This window comes from Sceloporus undulatus, chromosome 6, assembly GCF_019175285.1.
Source record: "Sceloporus undulatus isolate JIND9_A2432 ecotype Alabama chromosome 6, SceUnd_v1.1, whole genome shotgun sequence".
Lineage (NCBI taxonomy): Eukaryota > Metazoa > Chordata > Lepidosauria > Squamata > Phrynosomatidae > Sceloporus > Sceloporus undulatus.
This window is the reverse complement of record NC_056527.1, coordinates 30,203,188-30,224,726: the sequence shown is the minus strand read 5'-3', so window position 1 is coordinate 30,224,726 and position 21,539 is coordinate 30,203,188. Positions and strand designations below refer to the sequence as shown.

At 38.2% G+C, this 21,539-nt stretch overlaps 1 protein-coding gene across 5 annotated transcripts in view; it reads right to left on the bottom strand.

Moving 5' to 3' along the window:
- LOC121932637 (A-kinase anchor protein 9-like) overlaps positions 1–21,539 on the bottom strand; it is an 86,258-nt gene that overhangs the window by 5,137 nt on the left and 59,582 nt on the right. For all 5 annotated transcript variants that reach the window (XM_042471480.1, XM_042471482.1, XM_042471484.1 and 2 more), the window contains 15 exons: positions 19,140–20,153; positions 17,757–17,903; positions 15,733–16,194; positions 14,726–14,783; positions 13,432–13,553; positions 12,107–12,298; positions 11,319–11,507; positions 10,531–10,675; positions 9,372–9,567; positions 8,183–8,333; positions 6,273–6,941; positions 4,601–4,824; positions 3,915–4,026; positions 3,098–3,274; positions 386–586 (listed from right to left, as the gene is read on the bottom strand). In XM_042471480.1, the coding sequence (XP_042327414.1) occupies positions 386–586; positions 3,098–3,274; positions 3,915–4,026; positions 4,601–4,824; positions 6,273–6,941; positions 8,183–8,333; positions 9,372–9,567; positions 10,531–10,675; positions 11,319–11,507; positions 12,107–12,298; positions 13,432–13,553; positions 14,726–14,783; positions 15,733–16,194; positions 17,757–17,903; positions 19,140–20,153 (4,059 nt within the window). The remainder of the gene's footprint in view (positions 1–385; positions 587–3,097; positions 3,275–3,914; positions 4,027–4,600; positions 4,825–6,272; positions 6,942–8,182; positions 8,334–9,371; positions 9,568–10,530; positions 10,676–11,318; positions 11,508–12,106; positions 12,299–13,431; positions 13,554–14,725; positions 14,784–15,732; positions 16,195–17,756; positions 17,904–19,139; positions 20,154–21,539) is intronic.

Genomic DNA, 21,539 nt, shown 5'->3' with positions numbered 1-21,539 from the left:
ATTCAGAACATTTCAATTTCGATTAAAGCAAAAAATCCCAAAATCTTGAATGAAAAAAACAAAGGTAGGATTGCTGTGAGACTCTAAATCTCAAACAGCATTTTGCTCCAGGGCTTTTCTCTTCCACCTCTGCACAAAACTGCAGAAGATGGTGCTGGCACATATGTAGCCAATCAGTGGCTGGTTATTATATAGTTGGAGTTTTGCATTTGGGAAAAAAGAAGAGCCACCCTCTCTGTCTGCAGCAAAGCGGCGTTGCTGCACAAGGAGGTACTTGACATTTCTTTTCAGAATGACCTTAAAATTGCATAAACTGGCACAGTGGGATATTAAGCCAGTGTGTGTCATCAACAGGATGCTGGCTCTTCTTAAAATTGCCTCTTACCTTTAAAGCAGCATTTTCTGAATCTGACCCCAGTTCTCTGAGAAAAGCCTCATTCCTTAATTCTGCCCTCAGTTTAGTCAGCTCTGCTTCAGCCTGCTTTAGGGACTGCTGGAGACTTAACTTCTCTTTGCTCCAGGTCTCTCTTTCAGAAGCAATGAGCATATCAGCATTTCCTCCACTGTGTGGTGACAGTCTGAAAGTCTTGTGAAATTGAAAAAGAAATGCAAAAAGGAACCCAAATTAGTTCAGGGATGATTATATTCATATTACTTAGCTGTGGCAACCAGGACTGAATGGAATTGTAAATGAACAAATGAGATTATTATATATGTCACTGAAATAGCATACAGAAGCAGTACTTAATGAAGCAATACCCAGAGCATGGAATGCTACTTTTAAAAAGTAATTCGTCCTGTTACACATTATTACTGTTCATTGAATGACTCAATACTTAATGTTCTTATTCCTTACAATGTTGAAAAATTAACTCGTTGTACTGAAAAAGCTAAGTTTGATAAGAAAGTGGCATCAGAATTGAAAAATGCCTCTAAAATGCCCTGAAGAAATACCTGCTAGGAGTAACTGGAAAATGGTATTCATTACACCAGTAAAATAACTTCATTTTCACTGATTCTATACCTGGAACATATTTTTCATGTACTTAATCACTCACTCAATGAGTTTGTGTAGTTTTGTCAAAGGAAAATTTTCTCACTTCTGCTACTGATCAGAAATATAGCATGGTTGAGATGGGCATAAGAGTTTCCTTACTGCTTGAATGAAAATAGAAATAACACCTGGTTTATCAAGGTGTTTAAATACGTAATGGTTATCGCAAAGAAGGACAGAGAGAACACACTATATAGCTGTAAAGCCAATTGTACTAATTGTATAAAGAACTGTACAGTGTAATAAATATAATAAAAATAAGGACATGCCATTTACTGTATTAACAAATCTTGGCCTGAATTCTATTAGTGAACTAGAAGAGAGACACTGAAAATCAATGAAGTTTGCTTACAAGTTGACTCACTATTCAACAATTGATCAACAGCCCTAACTCCAGTTGGGACTATTCAATAGTGTTTGCCCACCACTATAAGGAGACACAACTATGTAATGCTAGCAGGTAGATGTTCTGAAATGTACAGCACTATGCTAATACTACAGATACAACAGGGAGGCAGAAAGATTCCAGGTGTATGTTGATACTATATGTATTGTTTGTAAAAGGCCATCTGTATTTGTTTAAAGAAAAGGGGAGCCATATTAGTCTGTTCCATCAAAAACAGAGTTTAAATAAATTCATGCATCTAATGAAGTGGGATACATTCCACAAAACCTTATGCCAAATAAAATTTGTTGTAAGGTGCAATATGATTCTCTCGCTCTCTCTCTGTGTGTGTGTGATAACATATATTTTTTCAAAAGCGTTTAATAATTTGGAACACAAAACTCTGTTAAATCAGGACTAGAACAGTAATGAAAGAAATAGAATGAATTCTTAAATCACAGACACACCAAAGGAAGTCAAATTAATCAGACACCTAAAATAAGAGGGGGGGGGAGCTTTACCCAAGATCCTATGCACTTTCAATGCAGCATAAACATACAGCAGTGCAGTCACACTGGATCCAAGTGTCATGCATCCAACTGCAGAATGCATTTGCAAATTCTGCAAACTGCAGAATTTGCCCTTGAGGTCAATCAATAGTCAATTGGCTCCCAAACCACTAAGTCAGAAGTGAGGGAGAGGGCTGTGTGTTTGCCTGCAGAATGACTGGCTGTACTAGGAACCACACTCATGTAACCGATGAGAAAACATGACCTACTTGCGCAACTACTTTTATGCTATCGTAGTGCTTGTGCCCCAACAGAATTCCAGCTTTACAGAGCAATCCTATACATGACTACTTAGGAGAAAACCCCACAGAGTTTAGTGGAGTTTGCTCCAACATGGGAGAGTTTAGCAATGCAGTTTCAGTCTTGTCTAATCCTATGCATATTTTTCTGCATTTTTTTCTTCAGTCAATGGGATCCACCCTTTAATAAGTGTGTGAACTAGGGATACTAAAGGCCAAATTATATGGTAGATTAAATACATATTTGCATTTAACAGGGAATGCTTTTTTCTTTCAACAGTGCAATCAACAGCAGCTGATAATTTTGTAATTATGAACCATTTCCACTTCTGCTGTGGTCCTCAAGAAGGTCCTTCTTCTGAACCTGATATTCACACTGGGAGAAAACTCTTCATTGGTGCCAACAGCAGGTTTCTTCTCAATGCAATACCAACTTCAATGGAAGGATGTTTCTCATAACCACAGGAAAGCAAGATTAGATTAAATGTTGAGCAATTATCAGATTATGTTACTTGAATTTTTAAAAACTTGCACATTAAATGCAAAGCATTTAGGCACAGATACAGCCTAGCTCTAACCTACAAAAAACATAGTGCAGTGTCTTAAGAGATATGGACTGAACAAATATTTACAGTGGGTTCTCGTCATCTGCGGACCTGAGCATCCATGGATGGCAAGCCCCATTATTCTCAATGGCAGTGCATGCATGAGGCTATGCGCACACTGCGCCACCACTGGGGACAACGCGACTTGAGGTCTCGTGTTTTTCTTATCTGTGAAGCGGGGGGCAAAACAGATTCCCCATGGATATGAAAGGCCGACTGTATATTCAAACTAAGAAGAAACATACAGAGTCTCCACAGGTTCCTGTCTGCTTGTATCGTATAAGTTCCTCCTCAAGTTTCATGACTGCATTCCTCAAATTATTCTTTTCCTCACTTAGTCTGCCAACAAATCCAGTCAATTCAGCATTTTGCTTTAGTAATCTTTCAGTCAATGAAGCAGAGGATGGTGAGTCTGAATTCACCTAGAAAAGAAAACAAATAGTATGAGTGTAGCGCCAATAAAAACATATTACAATCTTAATGGTTAAGAAGTTAAAACTACAAGTGGATACAGTGCGGAGAAAGCATTTTGCTTGTTTTTGGAAAACTTTTACTGCAAAACACTGAGCTTTCTTGGTAACAGCTTCTTTATATTGTCTAACTAATTGATTTGTGGAAAATAAAAGAACAATGGAAGCTTAAGTGAAGGAAAAGGATAGCCGCCACTTTCTTTAACCGTATTTGGCAAATATGTTCAGGAAATACACAAGTTTAATAATATTACACAAATTATTTTATTTTATTTTGAGGGTTATCATTCTGCATTTTGTGAGCTGCATTGTGTTCCAGCTAAAGCCAGAAAGGTGGAACAGAAATATTTTAAATAAATTAACTACTAAATCAAAGGGATTCAGTCCTATACTTAGCTCTATAAATGTTAGCTCCTTTTAAGTTCAGTGGGGTTTTTGTGCATGGAATTATGTGTAAATCTGAAGGATGCATTATTAAACATTCCACATTTAAAAAATGTCTTAAGTATAGAATTTTTATTTTTTTTAAAAAAAGCATACAAATTTTTCTGTATTAGAAATGTCTCAACGTGTCAGCTTTCCCTTTACTGACCTCTGATTCCATATTGGGCAAGCCCACTAGTACTCCTAACACTGAGAGAACTTCTTCAATGTTGTTTTGTATCTCAACAAAGTCTTCATCATCTGATTTTTCAAATGGTAATCTGGAATAAACAAAAGCATCTTTTGTTTGTGTAGGACAAAAATGGGGAGAATGACTGAACTGTTAAACAAATCACAGATCTTTTTTCCATAGATTGTTAAGTGTAACATCCACACATGGCAGGAGCCAGCACTTTGACTAGTTTCACCTCTGGCACAATGGAATGAACAGTGGCTTATTTTTCTGTTGTGTTGAGGAAGAGACAAATCAGAGTGTTAGGTTCTGTTTGGTTTGTATGTCATACTAAACCATTGGTGGGAAATGTCCAGAGGTTTGGGGCAGCATCTGACTCCAGGATCTCAGAGAGCGAAATCTGTTCTCTAATCCATAAACACGCCCAATTTTCTGATGTTAATCAGAGAGACAGGAATCTCTTGTTGAAAGGAACACATTCATCCCAATACAAACATAACTGAGAAAACTCTACATTTCAAATACATTTTGGCATGATGGTCACTCAAATTACTGGAATCAACTGAAAAACAGCTTTAGAAGAAAATCAGATAATTCACTTTTAGAAAATTCTGGTTGCGAATGCTGGGATGATATGCATTAGCACAAGAAATTAATCTAACCTGCAGGCAGCTTTATTAGCTAGTTGTTTAACTTTTGAAGAAACATTTATCAGCTTCTGTCTAACCATCTGAAGGTCCTGACATTCCTTGGTAGCATCTCCTCCACTGTCACCACTTCCCATGGCAATTAGAGCAGAGTAAGACAATTCTTTTGTTTCAACACCTCCAATTTTCTGTTGGAAAACCCACTTCCTTGTTCGTTCATTTGACGTATCCCATGTAGTCTGTAAAATATATGATGGGGAGAGAAGGTTTGTCTTGTATTAAATACAGAAAATGAATTCTGAAGTAAACTAAACAAATGCACTTGATTATTTTGTACTTCTATAATAAAATATCCAATCTATACACAAGATTAAGCCATCGCTTAACTGACTTTGAAGGTTGCATCTTCCAAAATTAATTAATTGACCTGTCATAAAAGCTTATAGACTTTGTGACAAACAACCATTTAGAACAACCATACGCTTGCATATATGTATAGTACATGTATAAAAAAACAAGGCCATAACAATATTTGAAATATTTGAATTTATCATTATCAAATTGCTTTAGAATACAGTCAGCCCTCCACATCCATGGATTTCTTATCCACAAATTTGAGCATCCATGGCTTGAAAATATTTTAAAATATATATAAATACTAAAAATCAAAACCATGTATTTAATGGGACTTGAACCTCCATGGATTTTGGTATGCACAGGGGGTCCTGGAATCAAACCACAGCTGATACCAAGGGCCCACTGTATATTAAGAACCTTATAAACTATTAAGTTTTCAAAATCTGAGTTTAGAAATGATAATTGTTGTTAATATTTTTATTTGCTGTCAATGACTATTATTTTGTTGGTTTTCTCTAATTTTTTATCTTGTACTTGTAACAGTTATTAACCTGCAAGTTGCTCCAGAAGCTGCAATTATAGTTGACGGACTGAGTCTTAATTTGTAAAATAGAACTAAAATATAAAGTAACTGGCTGCAGTTAAAGTAGAGGGAAGCTAGCTGAGTTATAAAAATAGCATATGTTTCTGATGTATAATTTATATATTTACAAAAGGGATCCCCAATTCATCAAGTTTCAAAGCCTCAAGTTTAAAATTGTCAAGAGAAATAATATAAAAATTAATGAATTGAACTATGAATGGAGAAATGGGGCAAGAAAACTGAGTTAATGCATGCTCCCTCTTTTTGATCTTAAAGATCCCTAATGCAATGAATATCAACATGTACCTGTTGGACAGAAGTTGTGGGCTTATGATCAGTGCAATGAGCTCCTGATTGTCAAGTGTTATTTGTTCCCTCTAGGCTACGAGAATGGGAAAGAGAGTTTATGGATGAGCTACAAACTTCTCTGAGAGTGAGACATACTATTCGGTGTTCCAGGATGACATCTCCTCTCCAATCATAAAGAATTAGGTTCTCAGGGAAGGAGGGCATTGATCAAGGCATTGTTTTGCTTCTTAACGCAAGACAAATATAAGCACAATGACTATTTCTTTCTCTAATCTAAACTAATTCATCACACCTCTCACAGAGGTTGGATGGCCCTCTGTTGGGGGTGCTTTGGTTGTGAATTCCTACATGGCAGGGGGTTGGACTTGATGGCCCTTTTGCTCTCTTCCAACTCTACGATTCTATACAATATTACATAAGCTTCTCAGAGCCCCATACCTCATTTAGATTATGACAAGTTGTATTTTCCACTTTTACTCCTGCTTCTTTTCTCTGCTCTTTTTGTTTTAACTCTTGGACCATTTCTTGCCATTTTTCTGCCTCACACTGCAGCTGATGAATTTGTTGCCTCTTTTCGCCAAGCTGCCACTGAAGATCTTCCACCTTGGACTCCAATTCATGAGCTTTTTTCTGTGCCAGGATATTAGCATCTTGTTCGATCTGTAGAGTTTTCCTCTGAATCTGCCTCTCCTTTTCCATCTCTTGTTTTAGCTGCACAGATTCCAGTTTATACCTTTCCATTTCACTAACTAATGCAACTATACGATCATGCTTTTCACCCAGTTGTTTCTGTAGATCCTGAAGTAATTCTTCCGTTGGTGTAAAAGTTCCATTCTGCATTTTCTGTTCAGCCATCTGAAGCTGGGCACACAACTCCTTTTCCCTTTCCAGTGCACTGCTTACCTCAAGAACTCTAAACCTTTCAGATTCAAGGAGTACCTGAAGCTCAGAGTTATAGCTGCGCTCCTGTGACAACTGGGCAGCATTAAGCGTTTCCTGGGATTCAATCTTCTTTTGCAAATCGTTTGACAGCTCTCTCTCAAGTTCCAAAAGATTAGTCAGTTCTACAACTTTTTGTTGTTCATTTTCAAGAGAATATTTCAAATCCTTAAGAGAAAATAAAAAGTGACCCTTTGCATGAATCTGATAACAGAATTTTAAGCAGATGCTACCTTGAATAAAATGGTTATCTGACACTTGAACAAAAGCTTAGGAAGATCTTGATCATGAGTTTATCTTTACTTTTGTATTCTAGTTTTAATCTAGAATACAATTTAGTACGAACATTTCCTCGATACCTTCAGACCCAATATAACTTAACATTATGTTTTCATAATGAAGATGAAAAATTATAGCATTATACTATTGTTGATGCCTACCCACAAGTGAAATTCCCAACACTGGTTCTGAAATGGAAACCTGGCCATTCAGACATGTGGAATTTATTACCTTTTATATAGTGGCTTGTTGTTTTAGATATACTGTATTGTCCGGCGTATAAGGCGACTTTTAAAGTCTGCCTTATGCGCCGGATTTTGAACCCAGAGACAGGTGAATGGCATATCCACCTCCCTGTCTCTGGGGTCCTTGCTGGGTCCTCTCCCAGCCAGCTGGCACTCGTGCCGGCTGGAGGGGGCCTCTCTGGAGGCCTGAGAGGCTCCTCGGCAGCTGGACTCCTGCTGCCGTTTTTTTTCAAAAGGCGGTGGTGGCGGTGGGGAAGTGGTTCCAGAGCCGGCCGGGCCGAGGCAAAGGGCCGGCCTCTTACTTCTCCATGCCACTGCCGCCACCGGGATCCTCCGATCCTCCAGCGGCTTCAGAAGTCCTCTGTGGAAGCCACTGGAGGAGAGGAGGATCCTGGGGGCAGCGGCGGTGGCTTCCGAGGAGGACTTTTGAAGCCGCTGGAGGATTGGAGGATCCCCGGCGGTGGCGGCGGTGCGGAGAAGTAAGGGGCCAGCCCTTTGCCTTGACCCGGCTGGCTCTGGAATCGCTTTCCCGGCTGCTGCCTTTTGAAAAAAAATGGCGGTGAGAGTCCAGCTGCCGAGGAGCCTCTCAGGCCTCCAGAGAGGCCCCCTTCAGCCAGCGCGAGACTCCCTGAGGGCAGGCCATGGATGCTGCCGGCGGGCGACGTGGGGGTCACCTTATACCCCCTGTCGCCTTATACGCTGGAAAATACGGTAATTTTGTGTATCCGACAAGCTTAGAAGGAAATAGTAAAAACTACATAAAGGAAATCTGCAGATATAACCATGCACCATATCTTATCTCATGTACAAAAAAATAGGATTGAAGATCTAGATCTATGACAAATTCTGTATTCTTAGGAAATCTTTAGAGCTAATATTGGTTACCTCTAGTTGTTCTTTTTCTCTTCCTGCACTGCGTTCAACTTTAGTCCTCTCTTTCTCCAATGTCCACTGAAACTCTCTTGATTTCTTCTGTTCACTTGCCACTGCTTCTTTTAGCAGATCCAGTTCAGCTGCTTTCCCTTTAAGTTCGTTTCTGAAAAAAGGCAAGATAAAACTCCCATTGTATATTTCTTTGATAAATAATTAGAAGGATATGGCTAGAAACCTGTTGCTGACATATGAATAGAGACTGCTGCTTCTTTCCCTGATGTGCAAAAGGAGCCAGATAGCACTCAGGCCCAACTCCTCAGTTGACTAGTGACCAGGAGAACACACTTGTACCAGGGAATCCACTGACTACTACTGTGTACTTCAAGAGGAATCTGGTTCTGCTCCTTGGGTCCACACACAGATGAGATTTGAGCTCTACCAACCTATGAATTGGATATCAGACAATATTTACACTTGTGTGCACATTTGGATGAAACTACAAGACCGATAATGGTATCTCAAGTGCATGTTTGTCTCCCAGTGATAGCAGGTGTTGGGGCATTTTTATGGGGGAACTGATGGATAAGATATGCACATGAACATTACCTTGAACACTAATTCTTCTGCTGTTTCCCCCACTGTACTTGTTCAGTTAATATATATTTCATTCTACAGCAGATCTGATCTAAAATGTCAGTCTTTACATTCTGTTTATATTGCCTTCCCAACTCTTTCCTTTTTTATCCTCTCTCTGCCTGCTCTCCATTTTTGGCCTATTTACATTAATTTACTGGAGAAGGGCTTGCCACATCAGGTTGACAGAGCAGATAAATAAAAACTGACAGAGAAAGGGGAGTCTTAATGGAACAAACAAACAAACAAACAAAAAAACTCATTGACTCCTACTTTGTCAGGTGGCATGCAGGGATAAACACAAATGTACTGGATTGCTCCACCTGCCATCCCAAGAATGAGATGCATGAATACAATTAAAATGATCAATTCAATCAAGACAACCAATTCTATATTACATAAACTATAACAGAATGTCTTTATTCTCAACAATTTAGCTTCTTTTTTAATATATTAACAGCCAAAGTGAATTTTGCTATGAATTGTGGACTACCAGTTTCAGTTGTGATCTCGCACTATGAAACTGATATAAAGATTCCACTGTCAAAATTAGCCACAGAAACCTCACCTGATAGCTTCCAGGTCTCTTAAGTGCTTGTGCTGTGCTTTCAGTGTTGTTTCTAGTTCTAGTTTAGTTTGTCCAAGTTCATTCTTCAGTTCTGCAACCATCATTCTCTCCGAATTAACTTGTTCCTGAAGTTCAGCTGCTTTGTCCTTTGTACTACTGAGCTCCATTTGCATTTCCGTGTTCTGTCCCAATAATTCTACAGAGGACATAGTCAACCATTAAGGCACTGACTGTACACACTAATTTTTCCTGATGATAGGCTGAACAAGCTGAGCATATCTCTTATAAAACACGTTCAATATTCACAACAATAATAAAAGAAACTGAGGCCATGTCCAAACCTTCAGTGCTGATGGCCTCTGTACATGAAGAGTGAATTGCACTTAGGTTGCTTGGGATAAACTCTAATAATCTAAACTAGTATTGTCTACTATAAGTGGCAGCATTCTCCAAGTCCCTGTATAGAGACCTTTCTTACCCCTGCTACATGAGTTTTTTTTTAAAACACCAAGATGAGGGATTGGCTCTGAAATTTTACAATGTTGGGGTACAACTTCAACTTTGAAGGTGAAACCTTAAAATGATCAGTGTGATCAGCTTAGTGCTTTAATTTATAGTCTTGACAATATTAACCCTGAATTCCATGTATGCTAGTAGACCACGGTAACAGTTTAAGATTAATCTCAAATGGATTTGGACAACCGGTCTAGCTCTGTATGCACTACTCTAACAGCAGTTCTTATAAATCCCAGGACAACAGCTTTACCAGTTTTGCTACCTGAGAACTTTCAATGCACATTTCAGGCACTGGTTAAGAAGCATTTTGTATAGCATTGTCTGCCACTGAGATTTATCCTCTTATTTTGCTTTAATTTTTATATACTTTATATACTGAAATAACCCTACTCAATATAAGAGTTCCCTTTAAAAGCAGTCCCATCCTTAAGAAACCAAAAAGGCATATGCTAGAAACATATTTTTGCGTAGGAACACAATATTCAGCAATGGTTCCCAAATGGTGCCCTTTGGACTTCAGCTCCCAGAAGCCTCAGCCATGTTGGCCAATAGTCTGGGATTCTGGGAGCTGAAGTCCAAAAGCCCTTAAAGAGCACAGTTTGAGAACCACTGATATACAGCAAAGTAAAGAAACATATTTTACCTTGGCATTGTGGTTTGTTTTCTAATTTCCCCTTTGGATCAGTTTTCTTGTGGTTTAGCTGAGCATGCAGTACATCAATTTCCATTAACAAACTTCTTCTGTCTGCATTCTGAATCCAATCCATAGCAGTTCTCTGGTACGTTCCCTGTTGTTGTACATTTAGAAAAACCCACAGAAATAAAATATCAAATCTGTAAGCAATAATTCATATTATCTAGAGTAAGTCTTCAGTACTCACAAAGAGAAGATGCTTAGATAGTTGTGACAATTTATAAAACTATCAACATAGTCTTTACCAATGACAGGAGATAATGCAAAGTGAACAGGATTTCATCAGAAGATCAATAACACCCATTTGTCATATTACCTTTTTTTGTGTGTTGCTCTAAAGTGACAGGCCTCCAGTTATTTTTAAAATAAATGAAGGCCTGTCACTTTAAATGCTCAGTAACAGCTTCACTGAAATAACATGACACTACTTCTTTAGAACGCATTCCATGAACAACTTCCCTACTAAACAAAAAGAGCAGTTCCTGTGACTACAAGGGAAAGATTTTTACATTTCTGGAGAAAGATTAACATTACGTTGCATCTCCAGAAATATTTTTAAATATAAAATTCTATACAACTTTCTCTAATTCAGTTTTGGACATGAGAGTGAAAAGAAGCATCATGACTAGGATTTAAAGCCATCATGTGAAAAGCAGCTTTTATGCTTCAGTATTTCAATCATTAAAGCATTTACCAACAGATAATTACCATTTATGGCATGCATGAGTCAACCTCACCTGCTCCTGAAGCCTCTTTTCCATATGACCCAATAGTATCGTTACATCCTTAATGCCCGCTTCAGCCAATTCAGTTTGAAATGCTGCTAGAAGAACATCCTTTTCTTTCTGGAAGACTTGTTGAATGGCATATATAAGTTCTGTCCGCCAGTCTGAGACATCTTCCGAAGATTCAGATCCTGCAATAAACTATAATGCCACAAAATACAGATACATTTTTGAGGGACATGGAAGGGCAAACAGGCATACCTCAGTTAACAAACCCCCTGACAGAGAAGCTCAAAATTGTTTTTCTCTGAATTAGTTTCATTTGGAGAGCCTAAGATTGCTAAGCAGTCAAAACTGTAATGCCAATCTCTCACTTGTTTTCAGGATGACTGAATTCTATATTGCATTAAATTATTATTGGCTCTCATTTTAAAATTTCATTAAAATAGTAATGAATGGCCACAGTCTCAAGAATGGTTTTACTACTTCAATATGGTTGGCCAATCTTCACTTCTTGGTTTGCATGGCATTTTTACCTTTGATCTCTTCAAGGCTTCTTATTAAACAGTAGTGCTTTTAAGAAACCCTGCTTGTGAAATGGCAGACATGGCAAGTGAGAACCAACTGCATACGATTCAGAGTTCAAACTTATTTGCAGTAAATTTGCAACTCTTCATAGATTTCTTCTACAGGTATTGGAAAGTACAAATGGAATATTTCACATACAAAGTATGAGAAAAGTGTCCTAATGTTGATTGATACAGACTACAACATCTGAGTAATTTTGTAACTGTATTTACCTCAGTTTCCCTGTGAATCCGCATTTTGGCAATCAAATCCTTCAAAGATGCAATAGTGCTCAAGCAAGCCTTACGTTCTTCAAGCCATGAATCAAGCCCTTGTTTATGAAAGTGTATATCACTTTCACTATGAGGAAATTCAGTGAGAGACAGCACTTGCACACCTTCTTGATGTATTGCTCTTAGTAATCCCTATTAAAAAAAAATGGCTGTTATAGAATTACACCTTCTGTTGTTTACTTTTCAAAGCACATCCTGTTGAAGATCTCTAATACAAATTCACATAAGCAGACTATAAGCCTGTACATAACTTGGACTCAGGCTCAAACCCTTTCTTTTCCCCACTCTTTTTAGGCCTGCAAAGAGGACACTGAAAGCTTTAACTCCATTTTTAAACAATGTTGTGAAGTTGGAGGAGAACAAAAATAGTTTGGCCATTAAGGGATAGTCATGGCTTTATCTCATTGTGGGGTGACTAGTAATAGATATGGAACTAGTCAGCAGAAAGAAATGAAAAAAAGGGTATTATATGAGTTCATGGAAAATCTGGGAAAGGATGCAATCGTAACGGGCATCAAGTAGATTGGCAGCTTGGAATGGCCTCTGGCCGCTTCAACCCCGATTGTTCCCCATTTGGTGTGGGACTGTGGTGTCCCGAGACCAGCCATCACCGCAGTTCTGAATGGGCTGCTTGCAAGGAGTGCTTTTTTGCGCTCCTTTTGTCGGCAGCCCTGGGCTGCTTTAGGCAGTTGCAGCGCAGCTTCTGTCCAATCTGGTGTCATCTGTATGCCACACCCCCAGTGTATGTTTTGGGGCCTAAGTGACAGGATGAACAGGGTGAACCAGTCTGGCAATTTATTAAGTTTAAAAAGAAACTTTAAAAAAAAGATTTTTTTTTATTTTGGCATTTTCCCACCATCTGAGTATGTTTTGTGTTGGGTCTAATCAGGTACTACCATGCTCCAATAGATATATAGATGCTTGAAAGCCACCTTCTTTCCCTTGAGACAATCCTTTTGTGGGTTCTAGGGAAGGGTTAAGGTGGGTAAGGAAAGAGGTAATTTGGGATGCTAGCATACCACTGTTTCCTTTCCTGTGCACACCAGTGTAGTGCAAAATATTGTTCTTGCTATAAACAAGGGGGAAACTGGCTTATGAAAGAATACATATTATGTATGTCGGTGGCTTAGTAGTTAAGATGCCATTTCTGCTGATCGGAAGGTTGGCAGTTCAAGGCCCAAGTGCTGCATGATGGGGTGAGCTGCTGTCACTTAGGAGTATTGAATGTATAATTTAACAAATTTAAACAAATGGCAAGTTTTTACCTTGATTTTCTTTGGAAGAAAATCTGTTGAAGGTTCACCTTCATCTCCTGCTCCTTCTGATACAGTGTCTGATCCTTGGGTTGGTGCATGATATGCTCCCTGACTCCAATCTGAGCTAGAATCTAAAGATATTACAAAATTTTAGAAAGATGCAGAAATAAGTTGCAGCAACACTACTGTTAAAATTGGTGGAATCTAAACATTTACACACATAAATGCAAACAGCTCAAACATACACAAACCAATATCAGTAAGTGCCTGTAGTTTTCGATTCACAGCCTCTATGAAAAAACTTGTTTGAAAGTCAGATACAATAGGCTAGGCCACCTTAATAAGGCCATCCCAACGTATGTGGGTGTCAGAAAAGGCTGTGTATTAGCTCCTCTTAGTTTAATACCTAGACCAGTGATGGAGAACTCAAAGGCATTCCTGCATCACGTTACGTAGTGCCGGGGCAGGTGGATGTGGTGGAACTTCCAGGGGGCGGGACTTCCTTAGAGACAGCTAAAGGCTTGGGAGGGCAGGGGGAAGAGGAGGAAAGTGCATGTGCCTGTTCCTACTCTTTACCTACCTTCCTGGGCCTTTAGCTGTCTCTGGAGAGGAAGATAGTGACAAGGACGGACCGGGGGGGGGGAGGAGCGAGAAGAGGAGGAACAGATGTGCAACTGTTTCTCCTCTTCCCCCACCCTTCCATCTCCCCGCGTGACACAGGCTTGCCACCACAGACCTAGATTAACTTTCTGGTTAAAAGAGGAAATTCATCAGCATATTATAGACAATGTGTTGCAACAACATATAAGTGCAGCCACTGCATACCCTTGATTTTAGAGACAGTGGTCATGCTTGTCTGTTAGCTAGCCATTTGAATATTTTATCCTGTTCAAAATATAAAAAAGCATTCACCCTAGCAAAATTTAATGTGTTACCCTCAGCTTTATTAGAAGGGAGATAAAATAATGTCCCTTATGATGCACGTTTGTGCCCCAGTGAGGTTGGCACAGTGGAGACAGTAGTACACGTATTGTTATATCAGTGTCCACTAGTAACAATTCAAGTGGCCAGCTTTCGTACAGCAGCAATGGTCTGTCAGCGTAAAATGGTATTATAAAATTTTATAATGATTAATTTAAATTTTAAATTTTTGATATGCAAAGTTCATATTTTAATTCTCAGTTAATAATATCCACTTTTTATCTGATGTTAATTTGATTTGATTTATCTGTATGTCTGATGTTTATCTGTATGTCGTATTGTGGATTGTTAATAAATAAATAAATAAATAAATAAATCTTACCACTAGAACATCCATCTCTGGCATTAGAAGCTGTAGATAGTGTGACATCAGGGATCCCCTAAAATTGGGGGGGGGGGGGGAGAGGGAAATAACATTTAAAGGTTAAATATACATGCCTGTACTACAGGACTGCTGTGAGGACAACTGTTTTCAAAAACACCATGGGTATCTGTTTCTAAAAGCTGTATCTGCCATAAAAGGAACTCTGCTTATTAGCTTCCGGGAACAGTATAAGGTGTTGCTCATTACCTGTAAAGCCCTACATTGCTTGGGTCCCGCTTACCTGAGGGAACGCCTCCTCCCATACAATCCTTCCCACACTCTCAGGTCCTCTGGGAAGAATCTCTTGCAGTCTAAGAAAATGAGACTGGTAACGACTTCCCAAAGGACATTTTCTGTTGCCGTTCCAAAAGTCTAGAATGACCTGACAGAGGAGATCCACCATATAACAGATATCTTCCGGCAGGCTTTCCCTAATTGACCTCCTCGGAATGCTTACTCCCAGTTGCATAGCAGTTCCCACCGGACTGTGATCATGATTGATTCTATTACTATTTTATTGGGAGCATTTTACTGGGAATTGTTTTAATGCTACTCTAGGGTGGGAGGGTGAGAGGGAATTGAAATTTGATATGTTTTGTTTTGTTTTGACTTGTGGCTTGCTGTGCAGTATTTTTATTGTTCCTTTGTTTGTTGTTACCCGCCTCGATCCAATATAGGGATATAAATAAATATTATTATTATTAGTAGTAGTAGTAATTATGGAAGTATTTGGCAAAAAGGTTTGGCATTCATCCCACTGGATCACTAGATTGTGCTGGATGTTGGAAGTACCATCTAGGAATATGTCCCAAAGTCCATGAATCTGGTGTAGTGCCTCAATGGCAAACCTTCAGTATTGGAGGGACCAAAAAGAAAAGATAAGACAAGACAAGAAGGAAGAAAAATCCAACAACTTCAAAACCAAAGTGAAAAACGAAGCATTTAGAAAATTATGCAGTACGCACCTCTTTATTTCTCAGGGCTTCTATGATATCCTTCAAAGCATTACATTCCTCAGTTAATTCTTGCACTACAATAAGCTGTTCTCTTTTCTGCGCTTCTGATTCTGAGATATGCCGTGTTTCCATATCCATTATTTCAGCAGCATGGAGTTCTTGCATTTGATCAATTTTTTCACTGAATTCTCTTATTATTTCTGCAAGTTCTTCTGAAGAGCACCCATTCTGTAAATCAATCTGGATTCCTTCATTTTTAACAAGGAGCTCTGATGTTTGGTTACAGCTGTGGTTGTGGAGCATTTTCTCAGTCTGACATGATGTGTTTGTTGTATTGGTACACATTCTATCTGACTTTTCAAAGTTCTTTTCCTTTCTCATATGATCTTCAATTTTCTCTTCTGCTTGAGCTAGTTTATCTTTGGTTTGCCTCAGCTCTTCTTGAAAATAAAGGAGACTTGATTCTTTTACCTGTGAACAAATCAGAATTTCAGGTTTTTCAACCCTCTTTTTCACAGCGTTTTAGGTCAGGGTGGGTAATTTTCAGGTGTTTTATCTCATTTGCAGCTTCCTTTCAATTGATTTAGACCCATCTGGACTTTCCCCCCAAAAGCAAGATGAACTTTCACTTTCTCTTTTGAAAATTCCTAAGTAGACCTAAAATATGATTGGAGAGGATGGGATGAAATGGCCAATTATACTTGCTGTAATCACTCCTGGCCAATTTTGGCAGAAACAAATATAGGGCCACTTAGGAAGAGGAGAATGGAAGGGATCTGAATAGGTTTTTGGGGAACTGACAATGTGGAGAGTTCAGGTGAAACTGTTATTTTGTTTGAGACTGAGGTGTTGCCATGTATTATGTGTGGAACCAGAATGACACTAGATGCTTATTTTATCAATTACAATAAATCTTCACTATTTATCTTTTATTTTCTAGATGTTTTAACTTAATAATTTGAGGACTGGTCACACTTCACCATACTGAACCCAATAACCAACATATCCACTTGGCCAATCTGGTGACCTCTTTGAGGTCAAGTACCAGATCCAAGGAGGGATTCTGAGGTTAAAAGAGCAAGGTGAGTAATATGATCCCCAAGGTTTGAACTGCAGGGCTGCCCTGAATAATGGATCTATCAGTTACCTTACTAGATTTTACATGAAGGATGTCACATACTCTCTCTCCTATTCATTTGCTTCCTCTCTTGGATGTCTGCTTGTGTTCAACAGCTTAGCAGTAAGACATAAACAAACAAACACAAGGCTATTTGTCATCTTAAAACCTAACAAAGTTTTTATCAACATAACCTTTTGTTTAAGTACAGCCTAATTCATCTGACTGAACTACAGATCACAAAAGCTTATACTTTTTAGAAAATTTTAAGATACCACAGGAGTCTCTGTTGTTTCAAAATATTGGGTTCATGTTCATAATTTGGTAATGTCTTTTTCTAGAAAAATGCATGAACAGAAGAGGAATCCTTAAATGTTTCAGAAAAGAAATCCACTTCCATTTTTTGTGTATGTTCAATAATGACAGAATAATTTGCAACAAAAGCTTTAATGATACAGTGGAACCTCGCCTTACGCGGGGGATCCATTTCGGACCCCCTTGCACAAGGCAAATTCCACCTATGCTTGAACCTCATTCAAGTGAATGGGGCTTGTGTGTGCGGCGGCGTGTGCCACAGGCGCATCCCCATTTATCTGAATGGGATGTGGCGCCCCGCGCAGCTTGAGCATGTATGCTCAAAGCCGCATATAACACGGGCTCACTGTATTATAATCTTCACCTCATAGCAAGTGTACTGAAAATTTGAAGTATCATCTCTATATTGAATAAATTAAGATAGCACAGTAACACAAAACCTAGCTAAGTGATATCTTTTTTATCAACTGAGAGTCTTACCAGAAAAACAATTCTTTAATTAATACATTTATGTACCATGCCTCAGCCAAATGATTACATTTATGAAACACTTAATTTAAGCATTCTTTCATGCAAAATGAAATAGATATTTAGCTCTTACTGTTAACTGCTCTTTCAGTTTATCTGCCTTTTCTTTGTAATTATTTAGCTCTTCCTTGGCAGCAGCACACTCAGCTCTGACCTGCTCTAGTTCAGGATCAGCAACCAGCATATTTCTTTCTTTGTTTTCACTCAGTTTTGCCTCCACCTGCACATCAATACAAAAAAGTGTAACTATAAAGACAGTTATTATGACCCAGAAAAACTATTGACCAGTTGTGTGTACCCTACACCCCCAAGCCAGCTGGAAGATGATGTTCATGCCGATCTGTTCCAGCCCTAAGTCCAGTTTTTAATCTCTCAATAGCCAATAACATGACATCTACTCAAAATAATTGCTTTGTTTATTACGGCATCCTTCTGCTAAAAGACAATAGATTGCCTGTAGACTACCAGACTCCTCACCCTATTCCCAAGGTCTACATTAGAGGGGCTGCAATACAAAAGAGCCTAATAATATTATGTTGACTAAAAGAAGATAATGTTTGCATTTCCACGAGAATTCAAAGCCTGAAATGATGCAAACTATTAAGACAAGCACTGAAAAACAAACCAACACACATACGAGGAAGACTAAATCTATGAAAGCTCATGCTACAATTTCTTTCACACAGTCAGCATCAAAGGTGCTGCAAGTTCTCTCTGCATACTGGAAAAATTGGTTTGAGAAGAGCATTAAGTACTGTTATTTGGATAACATACCAAATAAAATGATCACTTTACATATTCAAAATAGGATAATACAGAAGTCAGTCTCTGTGCCTTAGACTGCTTATTTTGTGTATACTAAGATGAGCCTTGTCAACAGCTGCAGCTGTTCTTTGGACTGCATCAGAAGCTACTCTAGAGGTTTAAAAGGTCCACAAGTTTTCAGCAGCAACCTATCAGGGGCACAGCGGCTATAGGATAAAAGGAGGCTGTTGAATCTCTAGTGGACGTGTTAAAGTTCAGTATATGGTCTTTTGGAAACTGTCCTCAGCTATCATAAAAATGGATTAGGAACCCTTTAGAATTTATTGAGGCAGACTGATAAGAAGAAGCTGTTGCCTGAAGACTAATAAAACTCATTAAAACTATAAAATATTTCTTCTTAACTGAGAATCACACAAGGTTCCTTCAAATCTACTCCTTAATGTGGAGGGGACTTAGGCTGTAATTCTATATACACTTTCCTGAAAGCAAGTCTTATTAAATTCAATGGGACTAATATCTTGAGTCAGATTGCATAACACAGAACTGTTAAAAGAACGCTTGAAGATACATTAAATTTTTGACCATTTCCACTCTGTGTGTGTGGCATTTTCCATTATGAAGAGGCCCATTTCCCCCATTTTATAAAAAGCACCCTAATCCTATTAAAATAAGGTAAATTAGGACAACACACCTGAGGACTTTTTATTTTTCCTTCCTTGGAACTTTGTGCTTTCTCCTTTTTGTAGTTTTCTTCTACTTCGGCTAGAAGGTGCTGAAGTTCAGTAAGTCTTTCTTCCTTTTCATTTGCTTCCTTCTGGACAATTTCCACTTTTGATTTTTCTAGCTGCAGGTTAATCTGTGCACTTGTCAATTCCCTCTCCATCTCTGACAGTTTCTCCAACAACTCTGATAATTTAGATGTTGCATTTTCTCCAGCTAAGATATTAACTTTCTCTGACTGAATAGGTCTTACAGCTTCCTCCTGGGTTACAAGAGCTGCAGCAACATTTTGCTCAAGTGTTTCTTCAAGCTCTTTTATTTTCTGTTTAAACATTTCTGACTCAGCTTGAGCTTGCTCTTTTAAATCCTTAAGCTGACTGTAACAATACGTTAGCTCTGACTCCTTCTCCTCAAGAGATTTTTGAAGCTGGTGCAACTTTGTATCTGCATTGCTAGAGGCCTCTCTAACATTTTCACCCACAAACTGATGTGGGTTTTCATTTTTTAAAATGCTTTCTTTCTTCTGATTTACAACTCCTGCATTTTCAACTTCTTCTTTAATATTTGATTCTGAAATATCACTATTCATATGTATATGTTTACATCTTTCTTCCATTCTTTCATGCTTCTTCCTCAGTCCATCCAATTCTTTCTCTAATGTGTTAATTTTTAATTTTGTTTCCTTAAGTTCATTCTTAGCAAGAGATAACTCTACATCATAATTTTCCACTTGCTTCATCAAAGCTTCTTTTTCTGACAACACAGCATCAAGTTGATGTTTCAAGTTATCTGCATCCTCCTGAGTTGATGAAAAGTCCAGAATCTTGTGCCCAATATTTGCCAGTTCCTTCTGGAGTGTTTCAATAACTTCATTCAGAGCCTCAATTTCCCGCTCACTGTTTTGCTTTACACGTTCTTGGTCACTCTGTAAATACTCTATTTGGGCCTCTAGTTCTGTTATGTGCTCATTTTTCCCCTCAATCACCTAAGCAATCAAAGAAATGAACATACTTAGTTTTTGAAAGAGACAGTTCTGCAACAACTAATTTAAACCAACTATCCCCTAAATTATCAAAATATTTTCCTTAAAACTGCACATTTAAAAATAATTAACTCCCAGTCAATTCCATCTTCACAAATGTTTGGGAGAAATGAATTTCAGCATGTCTGTAGAAGCCTTCTCTGTACCTTCTCTGTTTCTGCATTTAGTGTTCATACATTTTAGTTTATACAGTTATGTTTTATGTCCAAAGCAGATGATGATTCAAACGGTATAAATGGTTATTCTGAAAAGGCACACAAAAGGGACTTTTCAGGAGGAAAACTGGAGCACTAACAAATATTTGGTGCCCAACATGTGTTCATTAAAATGTGTTTTCAATGCTAAAGCCATCACTGGATGCCACAAAACATATACAGTTGAGCCTCGCCTTACGCGGGGGATCCGTTCTGGACCCCCTTGCGTAAGGCAAATTTCGCCTATGCTTGAGCCCTATTCAAATGAATGGGGCTCGTGCTCATGCCATGGGCACTCGCCCCATTCATTCAAATGGGACACACCGTCCCTTGTGACCTGCGTGCTCCCCGCAGCTTGAGTGCATATAACGCGGGTGCACTCTATGAGAATGTAAAAGTCACAGTGCAAAAATGGAAAGGATAACACAGAGAACTAGACAGAGCATACTGTATAGTGCAGTGTTCAATTATGTCACCAGATATAAAGACATAATCTGTAAAAAATACAATCTGTGTAATCCTAATTTCTAATTTTTTTTATTAGAACTACTCCTTTACCTGAATGTATTTATTTCCTTCTAAATACTGAACCCCCATTGGGACATTCATCATTTATTGAAAAGTGTTAAAAAAAAAAACAAATATGTTCCTCATAACTCATGTCCCACAAAAAACTCTTCATAGTCCAAACATATAACAAAAGAGAGAAAATAAAGATCTTGATTTTACAGAGAAACTTCTACATCTTCCTAAAGAAATTAAGTTTTGCCATTTTCTAGATACTTTAGATAAAAGAACTTGGGGCAAACTATATCTCACAGCTTTTTAAAATGGAAACGATATGATTGAGAAGAACATGGAAGTATGGTGAAAATATAAAAACTGTTCAAACATCAGAAAAGTGTTCCACAAAGCAATAGTATGATTATTAAATGAACATTTATAAAACTGTGTAAGTGTGTGAAATGTTCATAAAAACAGAAGATGCTAAAAAAATAATGACGACAACAAAGAAAATCTGAATACATGACAAAAAATTTCAAGAGATAAGCTTCTACTACAATGAACAATTCAACAGTTAAAAGAAATCCATACAACGAAAGAAAAAAGCTCTAGAGACTAAGGATGTTTTCAT